This window comes from Chelonia mydas, chromosome 1, assembly GCF_015237465.2.
Source record: "Chelonia mydas isolate rCheMyd1 chromosome 1, rCheMyd1.pri.v2, whole genome shotgun sequence".
Classification (NCBI taxonomy): Eukaryota; Metazoa; Chordata; order Testudines; family Cheloniidae; genus Chelonia; species Chelonia mydas.
Window position 1 is genome coordinate 322,533,111 of NC_057849.1, and position 23,051 is coordinate 322,556,161.

Sequence of the window (23,051 nt, forward strand, 5' to 3'; positions counted from 1 at the left end):
CCCTTTAACTTCCCTTTTAGGCCCTACACCTGCAAACAGTTAATCACATACAGAACTTTTCTCATAACTGAAGTGAATAGGACTACTCCTAAGGGTTTAAGAGTCCTATATTTTAACATATTACTGAAATTATTAGTTATACAATAGTTACTTATACAGTACAGCTACAAAAGAATTTAATAGGAAATTCCATATAATCATAGGACTGGTAGGGACCTTGAGAGGTCATCTAGTCCAGTCCCCTGCACTCAGGGCAGAACTAAGTATTATCTAGACCATCCCTGACAGGTGTTTGTCCAACCTGCTCTTAAAAATCTCCAGTAAAGGAGATTCGACAACCTCCCTAGGCAATTTATTCCTGTGCTTAGCCACCCTGAGAGTTAGGAATTTTTTCCTACTGTCCAACCTAAACCGCCCTTGCTGCAATTTAAGCCCATTGCTTCTTGTCCTATCCTCAGAGGTTAAAAAGAACATTTTTTCTCCCTCCTCCTTGTAACAACCTTTCATGTACTTGAAAACTGTTATCATGTCTCCTCTCAGTCTTCTCTTTTCCGAACTAAACAAACCCAGTTTTTTCAATCTTCCCTCATAGGTCATGTTTTCTAGACCTTTAATCACTTTTGTTGCTCTTCTTTAGACTTTCTCCAATTTATCCCCATCTTTCCTGAAATGTGGCACCCACAACTGGCTACAATATTCCAGTTGAGGCTTAATCAGCATGGAGTAGAGTGGAAGAATTACTTCTCGCGTCTTGCTTACGATACTCCTGCTAATACATCCCAGAATGATGTTTGGGTTTTTTGCAACAGTGTTACACTGTTGACTCATATTTAGCTTATGGTTCACTATGACACCCAGATCCCTTTCTGCAGTATTCTTTCCTAGGCAGTCATTTTCCATTTTGTATGTGTGCAACTGATTGTTCCTTCCTAAGCGGAGTACTTTGCACTTGTCCTTATTGAATTTCATCCTATTTACTTCAGACCATTTCTCCAGTTTGTGCAGATTATTTTAAATTTTAATCCTTTCTTTCAGAGCACTTGCAACCCCTCCCAGGTTGGTATCGTCCACAAACTTTATAAGTGTACTCTCTGTGCCATTATCTAAATAAGTGATGAAGATATTGAACAGAACCAGACCCAGAACTGATCCCTGTGGGACCCCACTCGTTATGCCCTTCCAGCATGACTGTGAATCACTGATAACCAGTGTTCACTCTAATTTTTCCCACCCATGTGCAGAATGAATTTTGTTATGTGCACCAATATGGTGGTGATGACACATCACCTTCATATTGGTGCACATAACAAAATTCATGTGGTGGGGGTGGGCTGAGGGGTTCGGTGTGTGGGAGGGAACTCAGGGCAGGGACAGAGGGTTAGGGTGCAGGGGTGTGAGGGCTCCAGCTGGGGGTGCGGGCTATGGGGTGGGGCTGGGGATGAGGGGCAGAGGATTGGGGAGGGGGGATGAGGGCTCCAGCTGAGGGTGCGGGCTCTAGGGTGGGGCTGGGGATGAGGGGTTTGCGGTGCAGGCTGCCCCAGGGTTACAGTGGGGAGAGAGGACTCCCTCCAGCTCTCTCTCCCTGCAGCAGCACCTGGGCTGGGGGGGGGGAGAGGTGCCCCTCCCCCAACTGTGGCAGATCCAGAGCTGGGTTGGAGAGGGGATGGGCTCCCCTGCGTGGCATTTAATAGGTGGCTTCGCGGCTGTGCAACTTACAGGGAACTTCGCTGATAACTATTCTCTGGGAACGGTTTTCCAACCAGTTATGCACCCACCTTATAGTAGCTCCATCTAGGTTACATTAACAATTAATGCAGTGAGCTGCCTGCTACCTAAATTTATCCTACATTTCCCTATTTGATTTTCATTTACCCTATAACTATTTTTATTGCTGTAGTAAATTAGAAACGTGAGGATATTGCATTAATATTAGTCTCATTGGTAAATTGCTCTGGTTTTGCCAGCAAACTACTTCAGTTATACCTCAAACAGGAGGTTAATTCTTTGCTTATTGTTATCAAAAATCAGGATTTAAAAAAAAAAACCCATGAGCATGGACTCTTTCTCTCTCTACATCCACCCCCCTTAATTGCAGGATTATTTTACGGAGATATAAGTATAAAACTGAGACGTCTGTAGAAAATAGGCTGAGGGACCAGATCAAGCTGACAAGGAGGCAGGGTTTCCTATTAGTCTCAGAAAGCAGTTTATCAACCCAAGGGAAAATTTATCTGCTTTTTTATAGATTGAGAAGTTTAAGGGTTTGTCCTCAAATGTGATGGCTTGTGTTTTGCTTTATATTGCAGTTTAGATGCTTTGCTGCTTTTATACGTACAGATTAAAAACTTTGTCAACTGCATATTGACAAAAATGCCTTGGGACTTGTCTTTTATATTCTTTCGGAAACTCACAAAAACAGGAATGATGTTAAACACAGTATTAGTGTGACTATGTAACAGCAACAGAATCACAAGGGGTTTTAGCCCAAATCCTAAGGTCAGATGCCACATGAAAGAAAATTTGCTTAAGATAAATTTTTCAGCAGTTCTGTGCATAATATAAAGGGAGGAGAATTTTTCCACAGGATTATGCACTTCACAAATACAGATCCCACTCTATGGGCCTTACTATAATACACTCAGGCCATTTTATGCTGCTCTGGCTATGTAAAGGGACCTTAAAGTGGGCAGAAATGGCCTCTGGGGAATATCTCCTGGGCAGACAACCTCCTTTTCTAGTGTACAACTGGTATAAGGGTGATATATTCCAGCCCTGCTGCCAACGTCTGGGATAGGGGCAGCTCAGGACATGGCTGGACATGGCAGGACATTCTCTGGAACCATGGAAAGTAGTACATAAATTAGAGTAGCCAAAAGGCTGCTCTAATTTACGCTAAGGACTATGCAGGCCCCTGCACAGCAGCTGACTATAGGGAACAGAATGGTATCTGAAAGCTACCCTTGCCCCTGTCCCCTGTCCCCCACTTCCTGACTCAAGCATAGGATCAAAGTAACTGAGAACCAGGCTCTGTGCTTCTGGCTACAAGTTACCGATGACAAGTGGCTGCAGATCAGCATTTCAAATACTCACATGGTCCGAGTCAATAAACTCCCAGTCTGGGCCTACGTTTGGTGTTTTGGTTTTTGTTAATTCAAGGTGCCTTGTTCTATATAATAAGCTTCCTAAGTAATAATTTAAACTAAGAACACACTGATTGCCTTAGTAACTGAGAACAGCATTTTTGAAAGGCACCTGTTTACAAAGAAACACCAGTGTCCTCTCTGATAATCTGGGTTATCCTAGGCAGAAATGTTATCACAAATACCTGAAAAGTGGAGGTAGGTTGCCTATGCCAGTCTGCCACTAGGGGAAGCCGATTGTTCTCTGTTCTCTAGGGCTAAAAGAAGATTGCTCATATTTTGTCCTCAGTGTAGTCTATTGCCCTTTCAATATTTCCAACATCAGATACTTAGGAGGCTGCCAAACACTGAATTATACAGGCTGTACCTATAACCGAACAATTCAATTTGTTATGCATTGCAGCATTCTGCAGTAGAGATTGAGGAATTCATGTCAGTGAAATGAACAGCATTTACCAATCATGCCTTTTGGCTATAGTCACCTAAACTGTGCCATGAAAACAATACAAGCCTGTAGTATGGCACAGCTACACACTACACTACACACTACAGCTAAAGCATGTGTGTGACATGCCTCCTATTTCACTGACATGCATGCCATCAGGCACTGTAAGGGTATGTCTACACTACGAAATTAGGTCAAATTTATAGAAGTCAGTTTTGTAGAAAGCAGTTTTATACAGTTGATTGTGTGTGTCCCCACACAAGTGCTCTAAGTGCATGTAGTCGGCGGAGTGTGTCCACAGTACCGAGGCAACCGTCGACTTCCGGAGCGTTGCACTGTGGGTGGCTATCCCACAGTTCCCGCAGTCTCCGCCGCCCATTTGAATTCTGGGTAGAAATCCCAGTGCCTGATGGGGCTAAAACATTGTCGCGGGTGGTTCTGCGTACATATCGTCAGGCCCCCGTTCCCTCCCTCCCTCCTTGAAAGCAAGGGCAGACAATCGTTTTGCGCCTTTTTTCTTGAGTTACCTGTGCAGATGCCATACCATGGCAAGCATGGAGCCCAGTCAGCTAACCGTCACCGTATGTCTCCTGGGTGCTGGCAGACGTGGTACTGCATTGCTACACAGCAGCAGTTAATTGCCTTTTGGCAGCAGACAGTGCAGTATGACTAGTAGCCATCATCGACGTAGTCCTGGGTGCTCTTTTAATCGGGCGCCTGGGCAAACATGGGAGTGACACAGCCAGGTCATTTCCCTTGTTTCGTCTCATGGCGATTCAGTCCTACCGGAAGTGCGCTGTCTTTTAACCTCCAGCCAGCAGAAGATGATGGCTAGTCGTCATACTGCCGAGCACCCAGGAGATGATGATGGCTAGCGGTCGTACTGCACAGTCTGCTGCCAGCAAGATGTATAAAGATAGATGAAGTGGCTCAAAACAAGAAATAGACCAGATTTGTTTTGTATTCATTTTCTCCTCCTTCCCTCTGTGAAATCAACAGCCTGCTAAACCCAGTTTTGAGTTCTGTCCTTGAGGTTTTGAGTTCTATCCTTGAGGGGGCCATTCAGTTTCTCGCAAAGCCACCCCCTTTGTTGATTTTAATTCCCTGTAAACCAACCCTGTAAGCCATGTCATCAGTCGCCCCTCCCTCCGTCAGGGCAACGGCAAACAATCGTTCCGTGCCTTTTTTCTGTGCAGACGCCATACCATGGCAAGCATGGAGCCTGCTCAGATCACTTTGGCAATTAGGAGCACATTAAACACCACGCGCATTATCCAGCAGTATATGCAGCACCAGAACCTGGCAAAGTGATACCGGGCGAGTAGGCGACGTCAGCACGGTGACATAAGTGATGAGGACATGGACACAGACTTCTCTCAAAGCAGGGGCCCTGGCAATGTGGGCATCATGGTGCTAATGGGGCAGGTTCATGCGGTGGAACGCCAATTCTGGGCTCGGGAAACAAGCACAGACTCGTGGGACCGCATAGTGTTGCAGGTCTGGGACGATTCCCAGTGGTTGCGAAACTTTTGCATGCGTAAGGGCACTTTCATGGAACTTTGTGACTTGCTTTCCCCTGCCCTGAGGCACAAGAATACCAAGATGAGAGCAGCCCTCACAGTTGAGAAGTGAGTGGCAATATCCCTGTGGAAGCTTGCAATGCCAGACAGCTACTGGTCAGTCGGGAATCAATTTGGAGTGGGCAAATCTACTGTGGGGGCTGCTCTGATGCAAGTAGCCAACGCAATCAAAGATCTGCTGATATCAAGGGTAGTGACCCTGGGAAATGTGCAGGTCATAGTGGATGGCTTTGCTGCAATGGGATTCCCTAACTGTGGTGGGGCCATAGACAGAACCCATATCCCTATCTTGGCACCGGAGCACCAAGCCGGTGAGTACATAAACCGCAAGGGGTACTTTTCAATAGTGCTGCAAGCACTGGTGGATCACAAGGGACGTTTCATCAACATCAATGTGGGATGGCCGGGAAAGGTACATGACGCTCGCATCTTCAGGAACTCTGTTTTGTTTCAAAAGCTGCAAGAAGGGACTTTATTCCCAGACCAGAAAATAACCATTGGGGACGTTGAAATGCCTATAGTTATCCTTGGGGACCCAGCCTACCCTTTAATGCCATGGCTTATGAAGCCGTACACAGGCAGCCTGGACAGTAGTCAGGAGCTGTTCAACTACAGGCTGAGCAAGTGCAGAATGGTGGTAGAATGTGCATTTGGATGTTTAAAGGCGCGCTGGTGCAGTTTACTGACTCGTTTAGACCTCAGCAAAACCAGTATTCCCACTGTTATTACTGCTTGCTGTGCGCTCCACAATATCTGTGAGAGTAAGGGGGAGACGTTTATGGCGGGGTGGGAGGTTGAGGCAAATCGCCTGGCTGCTGGTTTCACACAGCCACACACCAGGGCGGTTAGAAGAGCACAGGAGGGCGCGGTGCGCATCAGAGAAGCTTTGAAAACCAGTTTCATGACTGGCCAGGCTACGGTGTGAAAGTTCTGTTTGTTTCTCCTTGATGAAACCCACAGCCCCTTGGTTCACTCTACTTCCCTGTTAGCTAACCACCCTCCCCTCCTCCCTTCGATCACCGCTTGCAGAGGCAATAAAGTCATTGTTGCTTCACATTCATGCATTCTTTATTCATTCATCATACAAATGGGGGATAACTACCAAGGTAGCCCAGGAGGGGTGGTGGAGGAGAGAAGCACCAGGAGGGGTGGTGGAGGAGGGAAGGACAAGGCCACACAGCACTTTAAAAGTTTAAAACTTTAAAACTTATTGAATGCCAGCCTTCTGTTGGTTGGGCAATCCTCTGGGGCGGAGTGGCCGGGTGGGCGGAGGCCCCCCCACCGCGTTCTTGGGCATCTAGATGAGGAGGCTATGGAACTTGGGGAGGAGGGCGGTTGGTTACACAGGGGGTGTAGCGGTGGTCTGTGCTCCTGCTGCCTTTCCTGCAGCTCAACCATATGCTGGAGCATATTGGTTTGATCCTCCAGCAGCCTCAGCATTGAATCCTGCCTCCTCTCATCACGCTGCCGCCACCTTTCAGCTTCAGCCCTCTCTTCAGCCCGCCACTTACTCTCTTCAGCCCGCCACTTAATCTCTTCAGCCCGCCACCTCTCCTCCCGGTCATATTGTGCTTTTCTGCACTCTGACATTGTCTGCCTCCACGCATTCGTCTGTGCTATGTCAATGTGGGAGGACAGCATGAGCTCAGAGAACATTTCATCATGAGTGCGTTTTTTTTGCCTTCTAATCTTCACTAGCCTCTGGGAAGGAGAAGATCCTGTGATCCTTGAAACACATGCAGCTGGTGGAGAAAAAAAAAGAGGCAGTGGTATTTAAAAAGACACATTTTCTAGAACAATGGCTACACTCTTTCACAGTAAACCTTGCTGTTAATATTACATACACAGCATATGTGCTTTCGTTCCAAGGTCGCATTTTGCCTCCCCCCACCACGTGGCTAGCCCTTCCCCCCCTCCCCCATGGCTAACAGCAGGGAACATTTCTGTTGAGCCACAGGCAAACAGCCCAGCAGGAACGGGCACCTCTGAATGTCCCCTTAAGAAAAGCACCCTATTTCAACCAGGTGACCATGAATGATATCACTCTCCTGAGGATAACACAGAGAGATAAAGAACGGATGTTGTTTGAATGCCAGCAAACATACACTGCAATGCTTTGTTCTACAATGATTCCCAAGTACGTGCTACTGGCCTGGTATGGTAAAGTGTCCTACCATTGTGGGTGGAATAAGGCTGCCCTCCCCAGAAATCTTTTGCAAAGGCTTTGGGAGTACATCCAGGAGAGCCGCAAATGCCAGGGCAAATTAATCATTAAACATGCTTGCTTTTAAACCATGTATAGTATTTTAAAAGGTACACTCACCAGAGGTCCCTTCTCCGCCTGACGGGTCCGGGAGGTAGCCTTGGGTGGGTTTGGGGGGGACTGCCTCCAGGTCCAGGGTGAGAAACAGTTCCCGGCTGTCGGGAAAACCGGTTTCTCCGCTTGCTTGCTGTGAGCTATCTACAACTTCATCATCATCATCTTCCTCGTCCCCAAAACCTGCTTCTGTGTTGCCTCCATCTTCACTGAAGGAGTCAAACAACACGGCTGGGGTAGTGGTGGCTGAACCCCCTAAAATGGCATGCAGCTCATCATAGAAGCGGCATGTTTGGGGCTCTGACCCGGAGCGGCCGTTTGCCTCTCTGGTTTTCTGGTAGGCTTGCCTCAGCTCTTTAAGTTTCACGCGGCATTGCTTCGGGTCCCTGTTCTGGCCTCTGTCCTTCATGCCCTGGGAGATTTTTGACAAATGTTTTGGCATTTTGAAAACTGGAACGGAGTTCTGATAGCACGGATTCCTCTCCCCATACAGCGATCAGATCCCGTACCTCCCATTCGGTCCATGCTGGAGCTCTTTTGCGATTCTGGGACTCTATCATGGTCACCTCTGCTGATGAGCTCTGCATGGTCACCTTTGCTGATGAGCTCTGGCCAGCGTGGCAGGTGCAGGTGACCATGCAAACAGGAAATTGAAATTCAAAAGTTTGTGGGCCTTTTCCTGTCTACCTGGCCAGTGCATCTGAGTTGAGAGTGCTGTCCAGAGCGGTCACAACAGAGCACTCTGGGATAGCTCCCGGAGGCCAATACCGTCTAATTGCGTCCACAGTACCCCAAATTAGACCCGGCAAGGCCGATTTAAGCGCTAATCCACTTGTCAGAGGTGGATTAAGGAAATCGATTTTAAGAGCCCTTTAAGTCGAAATAAAGGGCTTCATCGTGTGGACGGGTGCAGGTTTACATCGATTTAACGCTGCTAAATTCGACCTAAACTCCTGGTGTTGACCAGGGCTAAGCCAGGTTCTGGATAAGTGATTTCCTTTCAGTAGACTCACACATGGTGGTTTGGTAAAGCAATTACCATTTTCATTTTTCAAATGATGATGCCAAATTAAATGTTCATATAGTTTGTGTCTTATTCATGCTTAGAGGTACTCTTTCTCTTGAAATTCTGATACAAGGCAAAATGAAACAGAAGCAATAATAGAGCAAGATCCTTTACAGTTGAAAATGCTATCTTTGTCCCATTTGTAATCTAGTCACTGGTTTATGACTCAAATCCTCCAAAATTCACACAATGCTCTTGAATTGTAGATATTTCATTTTGATCAGCAATTTTGGTGCAGACATAGGTGAGAGAAATCCATGGAGCCAAACAACAGCATAGCTGCAAATGGAGAAGAGGAAAAGTCATTTCAGCTAAGGTTGACTAACATTTGGTCAATATTTCCCCTCTAAATCCACCTTTTTCTGATGGCAGAATATAGCTAGTGTTGGTATTGTCCACCTAGTCGGTCCAATCAAGCCCCTTTTAGGAGTTATTCCGTCATAAACAAAGACATGAAGAAATAAAGATTCGCCCAGCCTGGAGGATGGGACAGTGTAAGTGTAGCCTCAGTTTGGTGCAAAGCCTGCAATTAGTCCATTCAACATGCAAATTAAAACCTAGTTCTCTTGTGAACAATTACTAAAGATCCAACCTTTCTCTTTCAGGTAATTCAAAGTGATCAGGGCTGTCGATTAATTGTAGTTAACTCGCGATTAATTAAGAAATAATAATTGTGATTAAAAAATGAATCACAATTAATCGCAGTTTTAATTGCTCTGTTAAACAATAGAATACCAATTGAAATTTATTAAATATTTTGGATGTTTTTCTACATTTTCAAATATATTGATTTCAGTTACAACACAGAATACAAACTGTACAGTGCTCACTTTATATTATTTTTATTACAAATATTTGCACTGTAAAAATGATAAAAGATAGTATTTTTCAATTCACCTCATACAGTACTGTAATGCAATCTCTTTATTGTGAAAGCGCAACTGACAAATGTAGATTTTTTTGTTACATAACTGCACTCAAAAACAAAACAATGTAAAACTTTAGAGACTACAAGTCCACTCAGTCCTACTTCTTGTGCAGCCAATCGCTAAGAGAAACAAGTTTGTTTACATTTACAGGAGATAATGCTGCCTGCTTCTTATTTACAATGTCACCTGAAAATGAGAACAGATGTTTGCATGGCACTTTTGTAGCTTGCATTGCAAAGTATTTAAGTGCCAGATATGCTAAACATTCATGAGCCTCATCATGCTTTAGCCACCATTCCAGAGCCTAGCTGCTCCCAGTCTTATCATAGAATATCAGGGTTGGAAGGGACCTTAGGAGACCATCTAGTCCAACCCCCTGCTCAAAGCAGGACCAATCCCCGATTTTTGCTCTAAATCCCTAACTGGCCCCCTCAAGGATTGAACTCACAACCCTCACCCTAATGCTCAAACCACGGAGCTATCGGGCCCCCTGCCCCAACCACATCTGCCATTCCTGACTCCTCCCCAGCGGCTCCCCGTCCCAGCCCCCCATCTGCCAACCCCCGGGCTGCTTCACCTCCTCCCCTAGGAGGCGCCGTCCCCCCCCCACCAAGCTCGGGTGTGGGCACAATATGGGCGCCGACGCTGGGAGAGTTCAATTTCCTAACGCGCATGTGCAAACAGTTGGCACGTGCGCATTCAGGGGCCCATAGGCGCAAGGTGCGCATGCGCACGGGCGGGCGCTCGGTTCGGAGGCCGCGGAAGGCGGCGTGCCGGGTCGGGGTGAGTGTCCGGATCTGGTTGCTAGTGGACGGCTCGGGCCCCGGGCGCCGTGAGCGGGGCGGTGACCGGGATCCCCCATCAGCGGGGGCGCGTCAGGGCTGCCCCGACACTGTAGGGCCCAGAAGGGGAGGGGCAGGATCCCCCCGAGCGCCGCAGTGTCTTGGGGGCGGAGGGGCCCCCATGTCCTGGCGCAGCCGGGGCCAGGCTCGGAGTGGGCGGGGAGGGGGTTTTGGGGCAAAGACCTGGCGCGGAGGGGCACGGAGAGTGGGGTGGCCCCTGGCGGGATTGTTCGCTTGAGCCGCCTTCCGCTGGCTGTTGGGCCGAAGCGTGGGCAGAGCTGGGGGATGTTTTTATGCTGAATCCGTCTCCTCCTCACCCCCCGCATAGTGTTGGGGGTGTGGGCCTGGGCGGGATTGCTACCTGCTGCAAAGGTGTGGGGGATAATGGCTACTGCGATGGTGCCCCTGCGGTTTCCACCTGCCCTGACAATGACAGGGTGCTGGCGGGAGCAGGGGTACACGGTTGAATTCCTTCCCCTGAAATTGAAGGGGATAGTACATCTGTGGCATTAGTAAAGTAGCCGCCTACCTCAAAGCTTGCAGCAAAGTCTTGATATGCAGGGTCGGTTGTCTGGTGAGTCCTGGGCTTATTCTGACTCCTGAGTGGGATATAACGTAGTGCCTTTGGGAGGTGGCAAAATAAGGTGATTGTATTGTTCTCATGCACTAATGCGCTGTCATGACAGGCAGCACAAATAGTGTGATGTCAAGATGCACTTTCACACCATGATGTTGGGTTTTTTTTTTTCATGCTGAAGAAATGGGTGGCAAACCTTGAGAATCAGGATTGTTTGGTTCCCCCCTTTCCAGTCCAGAAACAGAGATGCTGTTCTTTTTTCTTTTGTACACTATGCATAAAAAGATTTGCCTTCCATGGGTATTTTAAAGTTTGTAAAGCACTTGGTGTACCATCTTGACATTAGTAACTCACAGGTCTATCTCTCAGCTAATGAGGTATCTTGCTTCATCTAGTCCTATCTCAGCTTGTTTTTCTGACATCTCTTCCTGAATGTCCAGTCATCATTTTAAATTAAACATCACCAAAACTAAGATACATACATACATACATACATATATATATATATATATATATATATATATATATATATATAATTTTTAAGTCTTTCTTCTCAGGTTCTCCCATCTGGCCATTTTCTTTATCAGAGTAGACAACACCGCTATTCTCCCTGTCACTCAGGCACTGTAGCTTTTAGATGTCATCTTTGACTGGGCCATTGTGTTTTTAATCTTGCTTTTTTTAAAAAAACAAATCTCTAAAATCTAGCCTTTTTTCCCTCTCTCTACTAAGTGAAGACTCATCAAAGCCCTCATCCTGACTTGACTGCTGTAACTTTTGCTTTCCTCCAGTCTGTTCAGATTAAAGATCATTTTTCTGGTTTATCGTTCTGATCACATTGAATCCGTCTTTGAGGTGTCCACTGGCTCCCCATTGACTTCCACATCAATATATGTTTCTTATTGTTACCTTTTAAGTCTCTTCATAACTTAGCACCATCTCCTAACTGACTTAGTAACCTATTATGGTGTCAGCCCCTGCTTTTACTCTGCAAGTGTTTCCATCCCTTATCACCCACCAGTCAGCTGCTTGCTTAAACACCTCTATGCTGGCTGCCATGCTGCCCTTTATGCTTAAGAAAAACTCCCTGATAATATCTGAAGAGCCACTATTTTATCCTTCATATCCTTCTATAAGGCTGGTCTCTGCTGTGATGCTTACTGATAGCAGCTTGCTAATCATGGCTAAGCAGATGACCAGCTGAGACTATTTCTCTCCTTTCCTTTCTCTACTCCTTACTTCCTATCTACCCTCAAAAAATAAAGTAAAAAATTGCAATTCATGTAACTAGCAAAGTTGTGGTAGCGTATCGATTGCTCATTTGTTGTATCTACCCCTGTCCTTTTGTTTGTGTCTTTAAATTGTAAACCTTTCAGGGCAGGTATTCTCTTTTTTTGTTTCTGTTTCTGTATTAGGCCCAGCACTATTGGGCCCCAGTCCTGAATGGGGTCTTTGGGTTCTACTGTGATATAAGTAATTGATCATCATTGCCCTTGGTTACAAAGTCTGATTATAAGAAGAGATTGTCACCTCTTATTTAGTTTACTTTTATTTCTCCACACAGGAAAAAATAACAACATTATTTTATTTTCCAGATCATTGCTTTGGTCCTTCTTGCCTCTTGGAAGGTGACATGCATATGCAGTTAGATGACTGATGACAGAAACTTGAATCAAAATGCCTAATTTCGAACATCCAGAGTATCCTGAAGCTACCTTGCTTCACTTGGAAAGTATGGTGCCCTGTCGAGAATCCCAAGTGTCATCACTCATGTCAATATTTGGAGAGGTAGCTCTTTCTATATTGTGTATTTGGGTAGATCATAGATGTTCTACTAAAATGTTTGTTTTTATGGACAGGTTGAAAACAAACTTAAATGCATTATTACTCTGAGCTAGGCTAGCTGTTTCCATTGTAATTTGAGATCTTGTATTATCTATCTTTCATATCAGCCTCTAGCTAGTAGGTGTCTGATAAACTTGGAAACACAAGATGCTCTAGCTACTGTAAACAAGGGGGAGCTTTATAGCTATTTTCCCCCTCCTGGCTGCTGTTAGTTGGCTTTCCATTACCAGTCATTCTTAGCTGCTGTGGGGTGGTGATAGGAAAGATCCTTGCCTCTCTACTCCTCTCTCATCTCCTCTCATCTTTTCTTGGGTGGTCCTCCCATATGGATAGCTCTGGTACCTGTCTTTGCTGTTGTGCTGGTAGCTTTCCCAACAGAAACAACATGAAACATGATTCTTGATAGCTTCATTGCTGCCTATAAGGCTCTGGAATAGCTGCTATACAACTTACCAGAGATTTGTTAATTTTTACTCTACTGGTGCTTGGCAAAGCTTTTGCAGTAGCAAAGGCAACGGCGCTTTTTATCTGCAGACTCTGGGAAGGCAGCATGGTATCCATTTACATTCAGTTAACTGTGTAAATTGATGTTGATAGTTTGTCTGGTACTGCAATAAAGTTTTTTTTACAAGGTATTTATAAAAAAAAAAAGTGGTAGATACGCTGGAGGGCAGGGATAGGATACAGAGGGACCTAGACAAATTGGAGGATTGGGCCAAAAGAAATCTGATGAGGTTCAATAAGGATAAGTGCAGGGTCCTGCACTTAGGACAGAAGAACCCAGTGCACAGCTACAGACTAGGGACCGAATGGCTAGGCAGCAGTTCTGCGGAAAAGGACCTAGGGGTGACAGTGGACGAGAAGCTGGATATGAGTCAGCAGTGTGCCCTTGTTGCCAAGAAGGCCAATGGCATTTTGGGATGTATAAGTAGGGGCATAGCGAGCAGATCGAGGGACGTGATCGTTCCCCTCTATTCGACACTGGTGAGGCCTCATCTGGAGTTCTGTGTCCAGTTTTGGGCCCCACACTACAAGAAGGATGTGGATAAATTGGAGAGAGTCCAGCGAAGGGCAACAAAAATGATTAGGGGTCTGGAACACATGACTTATGAGGAGAGGCTGAGGGAACTGGGATTGTTTAGTCTGCGGAAGAGAAGAATGAGGGGGGATTTGATAGCTGCTTTCAGCTACCTGAGAGGTGGTTCCAGAGAGGATGGTTCTAGACTATTCTCAGTGGTAGAAGAGGACAGGACAAGGAGTAATGGTCTCAAGTTGCAGTGGGGGAGGTTTAGGTTGGATATTAGGAAAAACTTTTTCACCAAGAGGGTGGTGAAACACTGGAATGCGTTACCTAGGGAGGTGATGGAATCTCCTTCCTTAGAGGTTTTCAAGGTCAGGCTTGACAAAGCCCTGGCTGGGATGATTTAATTGGGGATTGGTCCTGCTTTGAGCAGGGGGTTGGACTAGATGACCTCCTGAGGTCCCTTCCAGTGATATTCTATGATTCTAAAGCTTAAATACTGGATATTGATGTATTTATTGTAGCTATAAAGGCTGGAAGCTTAATTTGTTTTTAAACAAAAGCTTAAATTCTGCAGAATCTTTATGGCTTAGGCTGTCCTCATATTTTCCAAGGAAAGCTTTCTGCTTGCCACTGGAGAGTGAATTTTTCAAGCATTGCCTTCAGGACATATTGAAGACTTATCTTTACTCAGGCACTTGTTTTGAAGTCATGACCTGAGTGCATCTGGTTTCATTGTTATTTAGAAGATGTTTTCTCTGTTAACTTTGTGTCAGTTTGGGTTTCTCAGGCCTTAGCTACACTTGCACATGATACTGCAATAAAGCCGCCCAGAGCGCTCTAACTCACTCCCCATCCACACTGGCAAGGCACGTAGAGCGGTCTGACTCCCTGGCCAGAGTGCTGCTGGTACTCCACCTCTCCAGAGGGATAAGGTTTGCTGCGTATTGGGTGAGACGCTACAGCGTCAGTGTGAATGAGGAGTTACCTTAGAGCGCTTTGATTGCCCTCTGGAAATGTCCCATAATTCCTTTAACTGAAGTGGGCTCCCTTGTCTTTGTTATGAACTGTGCGGGGGTGGGGGGCGGAAGTGGCTCTTTCAAAGCTCTGTTTCCAAGAGTGCGGGCTGCTTATCAGCTCTGAATAAAAAACAAACAACTAATGTTTGCTGTGAGTGAGAGAGAGAGAGGCGGGGGCGGGAAGGGGGTCTGTACTTATAAGACAGTGTGCTGACATACTCTCAGCACCCCAAAAAGCCACTCTCCGCCCCCCTCCCATACACACAACACTCTCCACCCCACCCCCTCCCCATTTGAAAAGCATGTTGCAGCCACTGGGATAGCTGCCCACAATGCACTGCTCCCAATGCAGCTACAAGTGCTGCAAATGAGGCCACGCCAGTGGACTTTCAGCTGTCAGCGTGGACAGATTGGAGCGCTTTCCCTACTGCGCTGTATGAAGGCTGGTTTGACCCAAAGCGCTCTACATCTGCAAGTGTAGCCAAGCCCTCAGTTAATTTAAAAAAAAAATAAATGTACAGCTGCGTTAAATGGGCACATTTTGACAAAAAATAAAGATATCTTCAGAATGAATTGGATTTGCTTCCAGTCTTCTCCCTCAAATCTCAATTCTCTCATTTTTATTTTATGTTTTTAATTTCCCCCCACTTCCTCCTTTTCATTAAATTTAAACTACTTTGGGTTATCCCTTTAATCATAGGGACATAGGTTTTAACAGTCGGGTAAAATTTGCAAAGCATGTAAGTGACTTAGGCTCCTAAGATACTTACTTGGTTTGGGTAAAATTTTAAATATCAGCAGCTGAAAAAATGGCTGCTCAGGCTTTGTGAAACAATAGCAGAGCTTCAGATATTAATTTTTTATTAGCCCTTAAAATGATTTCTAAGTTTACCTTGAGAAATATAGCATGAATACTACTATACTGGGTAACAACCAGGGTTTTAGGTATTATGGGTGAGGAGGCTTGTCTCCCTCTCTGTCCTTCTCCCTCTCCTTCCCTGTTCCAATATCTTCTGTCTTAGCCCTTTGGTAACTTGTATTTATCACTACATAATTTAAGAAATTACACTCTTTTTTTTTTGAGTTGTAAGCCTAAATTAATTGCTTTCCATTATAGAAAATATCTGGAGGGTGGAAGTTGATATTCAGCCTTTTGACTCTAAAAGAAAGTACATCTATACTGCCAAAAAAAAACCCCAAAATGCATAGTAAGACACAGAGCCCAGCTGGGTCTGTAGACTTGGGCTGTGCTACAGTGCTAAAAATAGCAGTGCAGTCTTTCCTGCTTGAGCTCTGCAAACTGGGAAAGGGGTAGGTCTCAGGACCTGAGCTCCGGCCCAACCAGGAACATCTAAACTGCTATTCTCCATCATTGGAGATTTTTAAGAGCAGGTTAGACAAACAGTTGTCAGGGATGGTCTAGATAATAATTAGTCCTGCCTTGAGTGCAGGGGACTGGACTAGATGACTTACTGAGGTCCCTTCCAGTCCTACACATCTATGAGTCTGATTTTTAGTGCCGTAGTATGACCTTGTTTTTTGCAGTGTAGATGTACCCTTAAAGGGTCAAAGGCAAATACGACCGTAAGGCCAGTCTGACATCTTTGCACATGTTGAATAGTACTCTGCAATTAGTGCCATCATTATCAGTGGGACATCTTGACAAGTAAGCTACTACTCAACATGAGTAAGGGTGACAGAATCCAGAACACTTTTTTTTTCCCTAAAGAAGACATGATCTAACTCGGGTTAGCTAACTTGAGTTAAAATCCCAGTTGTCATTTTCTTATTAGTTAACAGATTGAAGTAAAGCCAACAAACTGCCTTGTCTTCACTAGAATTTTACCTCAGGTTAGCTAACCTGAGTTAAGAACGCACCCTTTGCCTAATGAAGACACAGCCTTAATGTTCTGGGAGTTTCAGTGGTGGCTTTAGGGCCTTTTTTGAACCCTGCTCTCAGGTTTGGAGGACCACAGAATCAACGTGATAAAATACCATGTTGCATCTTAATTGGAGTGTACTGTATTTGACTCTCTTAATTTAAAACAAAGCTTTTCTTCTGGCAGAAAACTAGATGAGCCAAAGTTCTCTAAATCTCAGAAATAAAGAGAATGTTAGATATTAACATTTTTTTAACTTTTTTCTAGCGTCAGCATTTTAGCTTCCCATCCATCTTTATCTATGGACATACATCTAGTGGCAAGACCTATGTGATGCAAACTCTTCTAGAAACGTTAGAGGTAAGAATAAATTCTTATGAAATTCATAAAACACCTTGAGCCAATGAGGAATTTAAAAAAAAAAAAAAAGTTCCCAAACCAGCTACTTTCAGTTTGGTGGAGAACTGCAAGAACAATTTATTTTGCTCCAATTTCTTGTCTGTTATTCTTACAGTATCTCTCCCACTTATTGCTTGATGCCACATAAAACATCTTCCTTCTCATCAAGGCATTTTGGATGCTGCACAACACAATGCAAATTAAAATAGAATAAACTCATAAAATTCAAAATTGATAAAAGGAAATGTTCTGGAGTTGGTGGGTCTAGTACAGAAAGGTGGGTGAATGGTAATTAATAAAGGGCCAATGTTCATCATAATAAGCCTGGCTAGAAATTAAAAAAAAAACAAGCAAACAAAGACTTTTTTTTTTTAAGTGAAGAGTGGTAAACTAAGATGGCTGTCTGGGCTGACTGCAGCAAAGACATCACTCACTGGTCTGAGACAGTCATTTACAGATCACTTTTTTTGAGCTGAGAAGTTCACCTTTAAATCCATTTTATTTGCATATAAAACTGTATTGGTATGCATGCTACAAATACTAAATACCCAAATTTTACTGGTTGTTGGCTATTTGTATTACAATGATGCCTAGAAGTTCTGATCATATTCAAGGCATGACTGCACTAGGTGCTGTACAGTATATGAGTAACAAATTAATCATCTGGTAATCAGAAATGCAACATTCACCATTTTCTAACAATTACAAAATTAAGAATCTGAATAACTCATGTGCAAAGCCATATAACTGCTTAAATAAATATATATAGATATAGCGTATCCTCCTGGTTAGCAAAATGAAGTACCAAAATATACTAACTGAAGTGAATGGTTCTCTCTCTAGGAAAATTACTAAAGTACAAATGCAAAATAAGATTAAAATCAATAATTTAAATGAAGTTTTTCTGTTCACTGATTGAATTCATGATTAAAATTAGGGCTCTCGAGCAATTAAAAAAAACTCTTTAATTGCGTGATTAATTTTAATAGAATACCATTTATATAAATATTTTTGGATGTTTTCCACTTTTTCAAATATATTAATTTCAGTTACAACACAGAATGCAAAGTGTACAGTGCTCACTTTATATTTTTTATTATAAATATTTGAACTGTAAAAACAAAAGAAACAGTATTTTTCAATTCACTTAATACAAGTACTGTAGTGCAACCTCTTTATCATGAAAGTTGAACTTACGAATGTAGAATTATGTATAAAAAATAACTGAACTCAAAAACAAAACAATGTAAAACTTAAGAGCCTGCAAGCCCACTCAGCCCTACTTCTTGTTCAGCCAGTCGCTCAGACAAATAAGTTTGTTTACATTTGTAAGAGATAATGCTGCCCTCTTCTTGTTAACAATGTCACCTGAAAGTGAGAACAGGCGTTCGCATGGCACTGCTATAGCCGGCATTGCAAGATATTTACATGTCAGATGCACTAAAGATTATTCAACCATCGTTCCAGAGGACACGTATCCATGCTGATGATGGGTTCTACTCGATAACGATCCGAAGCAGTGCAGACTGACGCATGCTCATTTTCATTATCTGAGTCAGATGCCACCAACAGAAGGTTGATTTTTTTTCTTTTTTGGTTGATCGGGTTCTGTAGTTTCCTCATCGGAGTGTTGTTCTTTTAAGACTTCTGAAAGCATGCTCCCCACCCCATCTGTCTCAGATTTTGGAAGGTACTTCAGAGTCTTAAACTTTCGGTCAAGTGCTGTTGCTATCTTTAGAAATCTCACATTGGTACCGTCTTTGCATTTTGTCACATCTGCAGTGAAAGTGTTCTTACAACGAACGACATGCTGGGTCATCATCCGAGACTGCTATAACATGAAATATATGGCAGAATGCAGGTAAAACACAGAACAGGAGACATATAATTCATGGAAGCATGTCCTCTGGAATGGTGGCCAAGCATGAAGGGGCATACGAATGTTTAGCATATCTGGCAAGTAAATACCTTGCAGTGATGACTACAACAGTGCCATGTGAATGTCTGTTCTCACTTTCAGGTGACATTGTAAATAAGAAGTGGGCAGCATTGTCTCCCTTAAATATAAACAAACTTGTTTGTCTTAGTGATTGGTTGAACAAGAAGTAGGGCTGAGTGGACTTGTAGCCTGTAAAGTTTTACATTGTTTTGTGTTTTGAGTTCAATTATGTAACAAAATAAATCTATCGTGAAAACGCAACTTACAAATGTAAAGAGATTGCACTACAGTATTTGTTATGAGGTGAACTGAAAATTACTATTTATCCTTTTTACAATGCAAATATTTATAATAAAAATAATATAGAGAGATCATTAGACTGCCATAACTGAAAGCTCATTTTGCAAACCTGCAGTCGTGAGTTAAGAGTGTTTAAGATCTGATTTGAGCAATCTGATAAGGCAAATAGGATGTCATATAAAATATGAGCTTTGAGAATCTTAGCGCTAGGCCAGCCTAACTTTGTCCACCCTGTTGGCTTCTCTTACCTTGTTTTATTGATGTGCCTCTTCCTTTACATGACTTTTTCTGGCTAAAAATTGCATCCTGTTTGCGCACTTAACCACTTGAATTTTTGTTGCATCGATGGTGGTGCTGGAGTAGATCCAGCCCCTCTCCCTTTAATTGGTTAACCGGTTAAATGATATAATTTTAATCATTTAAACAGTTATCTTTTTAAACTATATTTACATCTCTAGTTAGGATAAGTCCAAGAGAAGGCCTGAAGTGGACATAGGTTTTGTATACTTAGTAACCATTACATCCTTGTGGGCATCTCCATATGTGAGGGACTTAGAGCATGTTCCATTAGGTCCAAAGTAGCCTCTACAGCTTGTCTGAAGAATATCTATGTTGCCAAGTTATGCTACATTGAGTTGAAACCATACACTTAGACATCAGTCACTTGACTTGACAACTAGATCTTTGTGCAGTTTGTGAGAACAGTTCTTTAAACTGTCTTAAACAAATTGTCCTTTGAATGGTGGTTACTGCTACTTAATCTCCCATGAGTGAGACTCTTCTTTACAGTACTCAGAAAAGAAGATAAGGATGCTTTCTACTAAACATTGTTTGCGTAGGTTGTCAGCATGTATCCACACTTTCCCACATCCACTGAGCCTTTTATATGGGTTCTAATTAAGTGGGACGAGTGTAATGAGCTCAGTACCGGGGCTTCTATATATAACCTTGCATGCGAGGTTTGGTTCTGCAAGGAATGTGTGTGTCCTAGTGACTACTGCTTTCCAGAAGGTTTTGATGTTCAGGAAATATATGTTCTTCTTCACTGAAGTGTGAGGTTCTGTGCCAGCAACCTATTTTAAGAGCTACAGTTGCTAGATAAGTAACCTTTCATTCCTTATATATACGTGAGTGACAGATTGGTTCAATTTTTATTATTCTATGTTGTTCCATTAAGGCAGACAACCTTAACTTTTGAACATTAAAAAGATACTGCCAAAATTGACAGGCCTGAAATTTTACTTAGAAGTAGCAGTAAAATCACCCCCCCACACACACGCCTTTTTAATTTTAAAGCTCATTTTAGTGCTGAGATCTTTCCTCCCCCAGCCCCCACAAAGTAATGGCTGAAGCTGTGGAAGAAGTCACAAAACTTGAACTCTTCTGCTGTAAACAAAATAAGAAGAGCTCTGGGTTTTCAGATGATTAGGGGCATGTGTTCTGGTGAAGTTTGTACGTAGATCGTGCTGTCTCTCTAACTGGTCAGTTTCATTCCTCTGACCAGTCATGTAGTCAGGGTGGATTGATTTAAATCGCCAAGTGCAAAGCCTCAATTTAAATCTGTTTTAATCAGCTTTTCTATTTGTACTTCAGTTATTTTTCTAAAGAGAGGTGCATTCTCACTGGTTGATACAACCATTAAAACATGTTGATTTACAGCCAAATAGAGCCTTAACACTACATTTGGTACTTCTTTTTGCTAGGAGGGTACGCTGTAACTATATACATTTATTTAAGAAGTTATATCTTAATATTTTCAGATACTTATTAATTGTACATTTTAGTATGTTAGAAAATAGTGACTGATTTATTGCTTATTTACTAGATAATTAACTTTTTGCTCATGATTTGTGTCAAGCTGCATTAGGATGGTAAATGGAGTTTGTTTAAACACACAAAACAGCATGTAAAACTTACTTTTTATTAAACAAAACCTTAAAAGTTTTGGATACATAAACTTCTCTAGTCAAAATATGTTTCACATTTACAACTCAATGATTTATTAAACAGAGGGATTAACGGTAGTCAGTGAATTAAACTAATTATTTCAGGTCAGCCTAGAAAAATAATATAACAGGCTGACCTATTGTGCTATATTTATGAAGCTTGGCCACAAAAGTTAGATGTGTTCCCATTGATTCTTTCTTTATATAGAAAAACAGTCTTCAACTCCGTTTTTCATAAAAGCTCATGGTTTCAGAATATTTTTTTTATTTAAATGTTTTAAGAAATAATAATATGTTTAGGCCTTCACATATTTTGTATTAAACTCACATTTCATTTTAAACAGGCTTATTTTTTAAAAGAACTTATTATAATTTAAATAACAAAATAAAAAAGTCGTCATTTTTATAATCCACTCTGAAAGGAGTTAAATATGCAAATAACCTTATGGAAATAAGAATCTTATGTATTTCAATGCTTTGACTATACAGGACTTCACACACGGAAGAAGTACGAGTTGTGTACTGTGTTCACACAGACCTGCAACCCAAAACAAACTGATACAGCTAAATTGTAGCATAACCGCCTTGAGATGTCAATATAAATAATGCTGTAAGGTGATCTCAGGGCTTCTGTTAATGAAAAGTGTTGCAGAAATTGATTTGAGAAGTGAAGTGAGGAGATGAGAACCTGAAATAGTGAAGCACAGTCATTGCCACTGTAAAAGCTCATGGCAGGAATATCTTTGAATACACATCATGCTATATGTAATGCTTCCAATCATCAGCACATTTTCATAGATAAATCATGGGTGCATGCTTCTGACAGTGCATTGGAACTATATATCAATACCTTGTCTCAAGAGCGTATGTGGAAGTTGCATTCCAAATATTTTTTTCTATTTAAACTAAATTCTAGATTTATTTAACATGAAACTTTACTGTCAAATGGAAGTCTGAGACCCAGACTGAGTCAGACGCTTTAGACCCAGTAATGTGTAATAGATTAAAAAGTGTTTTTGATCAGAATAACTCACAAGAAGAAAAAAGGATGTATTTTTGAAGAGGGTTTTTTAAACATAATTTACACTGAATGTTTCATATTAGTAACTCTGTCACAAGATAATATGCTTAAAATCTGTTTAGTTGCCCTTTGTGGTATGTAAAATTTTGAATTGCTACACATATGATAATCCATTATTGATCATATTTCTGTAAATATTGTGTCCTGCTGGGGGTGATGCAGTTTATTCCTATGTCTGGGGAGCAAAGAAATTAGAATATTGAGCTCTGATTTTTAACCATTTAGATTATTTTTTATCATTTTGTATTTCTTTCAATATAATTAAATTGTCTCTCTTCTCCTTTTTTAGCTTCCTCATGTGTTTGTGAACTGTGTGGAATGCTTTACTTCGAGGCTCCTTTTAGAGGAAATTTTGACCCAGTTGCAGAACCTTTCTTCTGAAAATAAACACGGTTCTCATGTGCCTTGTGACACATTTAATGATTTTGTACGTCTATTTAAGCAAGAAATTATTACTCAAGATCTACAGAATCAAACAGTATATATTGTAAGTAATTTAATTTGCATGTTTCTCCTGTTTTTATTTTGCTTAACTATATTTATCAGAGTTCCTGTAGGTATGAAAAAATAGGTGTTGCTCATCAATTTACATAGAGTTTCTGTACTGTGCTGTGTGAGCCCGAATCGAAGCTTATTGAAATAAATGAGAATCTTTCAGTTGATTTCACTGGGGTTTGCTCAGGCCCTATATGCCTCTTTTTAGAAGACTATTCACATGCAAATAC

General features: G+C 42.5%; 1 protein-coding gene across 13 annotated transcripts in view; it reads left to right on the plus strand.

The window, feature by feature from the left end:
* Positions 1-10,092: 10,092 nt before the first annotated feature.
* ORC5 (origin recognition complex subunit 5) overlaps positions 10,093-23,051 on the plus strand; it is a 121,507-nt gene continuing 108,548 nt past the window's right edge. For 9 of the 13 annotated variants that reach the window (XR_006292377.1, XR_006292376.1, XR_005223792.2 and 6 more), the window contains exons 1-4: positions 10,133-10,260; positions 12,492-12,684; positions 16,929-17,021; positions 22,616-22,813. Coding sequence is in view for 10 of the 13 variants with exons in the window: in XM_027826240.3 (XP_027682041.1) it covers positions 12,574-12,684; positions 16,929-17,021; positions 22,616-22,813 (402 nt within the window). In the remaining 3 variants the exon portion in view is untranslated. Of the gene's footprint in view, positions 10,372-10,691; positions 10,894-12,491; positions 12,685-16,928; positions 17,022-22,615; positions 22,814-23,051 lie in introns of those variants that run through there. The other 4 variants (XM_007063780.3, XM_043551946.1, XM_043551913.1 and 1 more) reach the window with 4 other exon arrangements.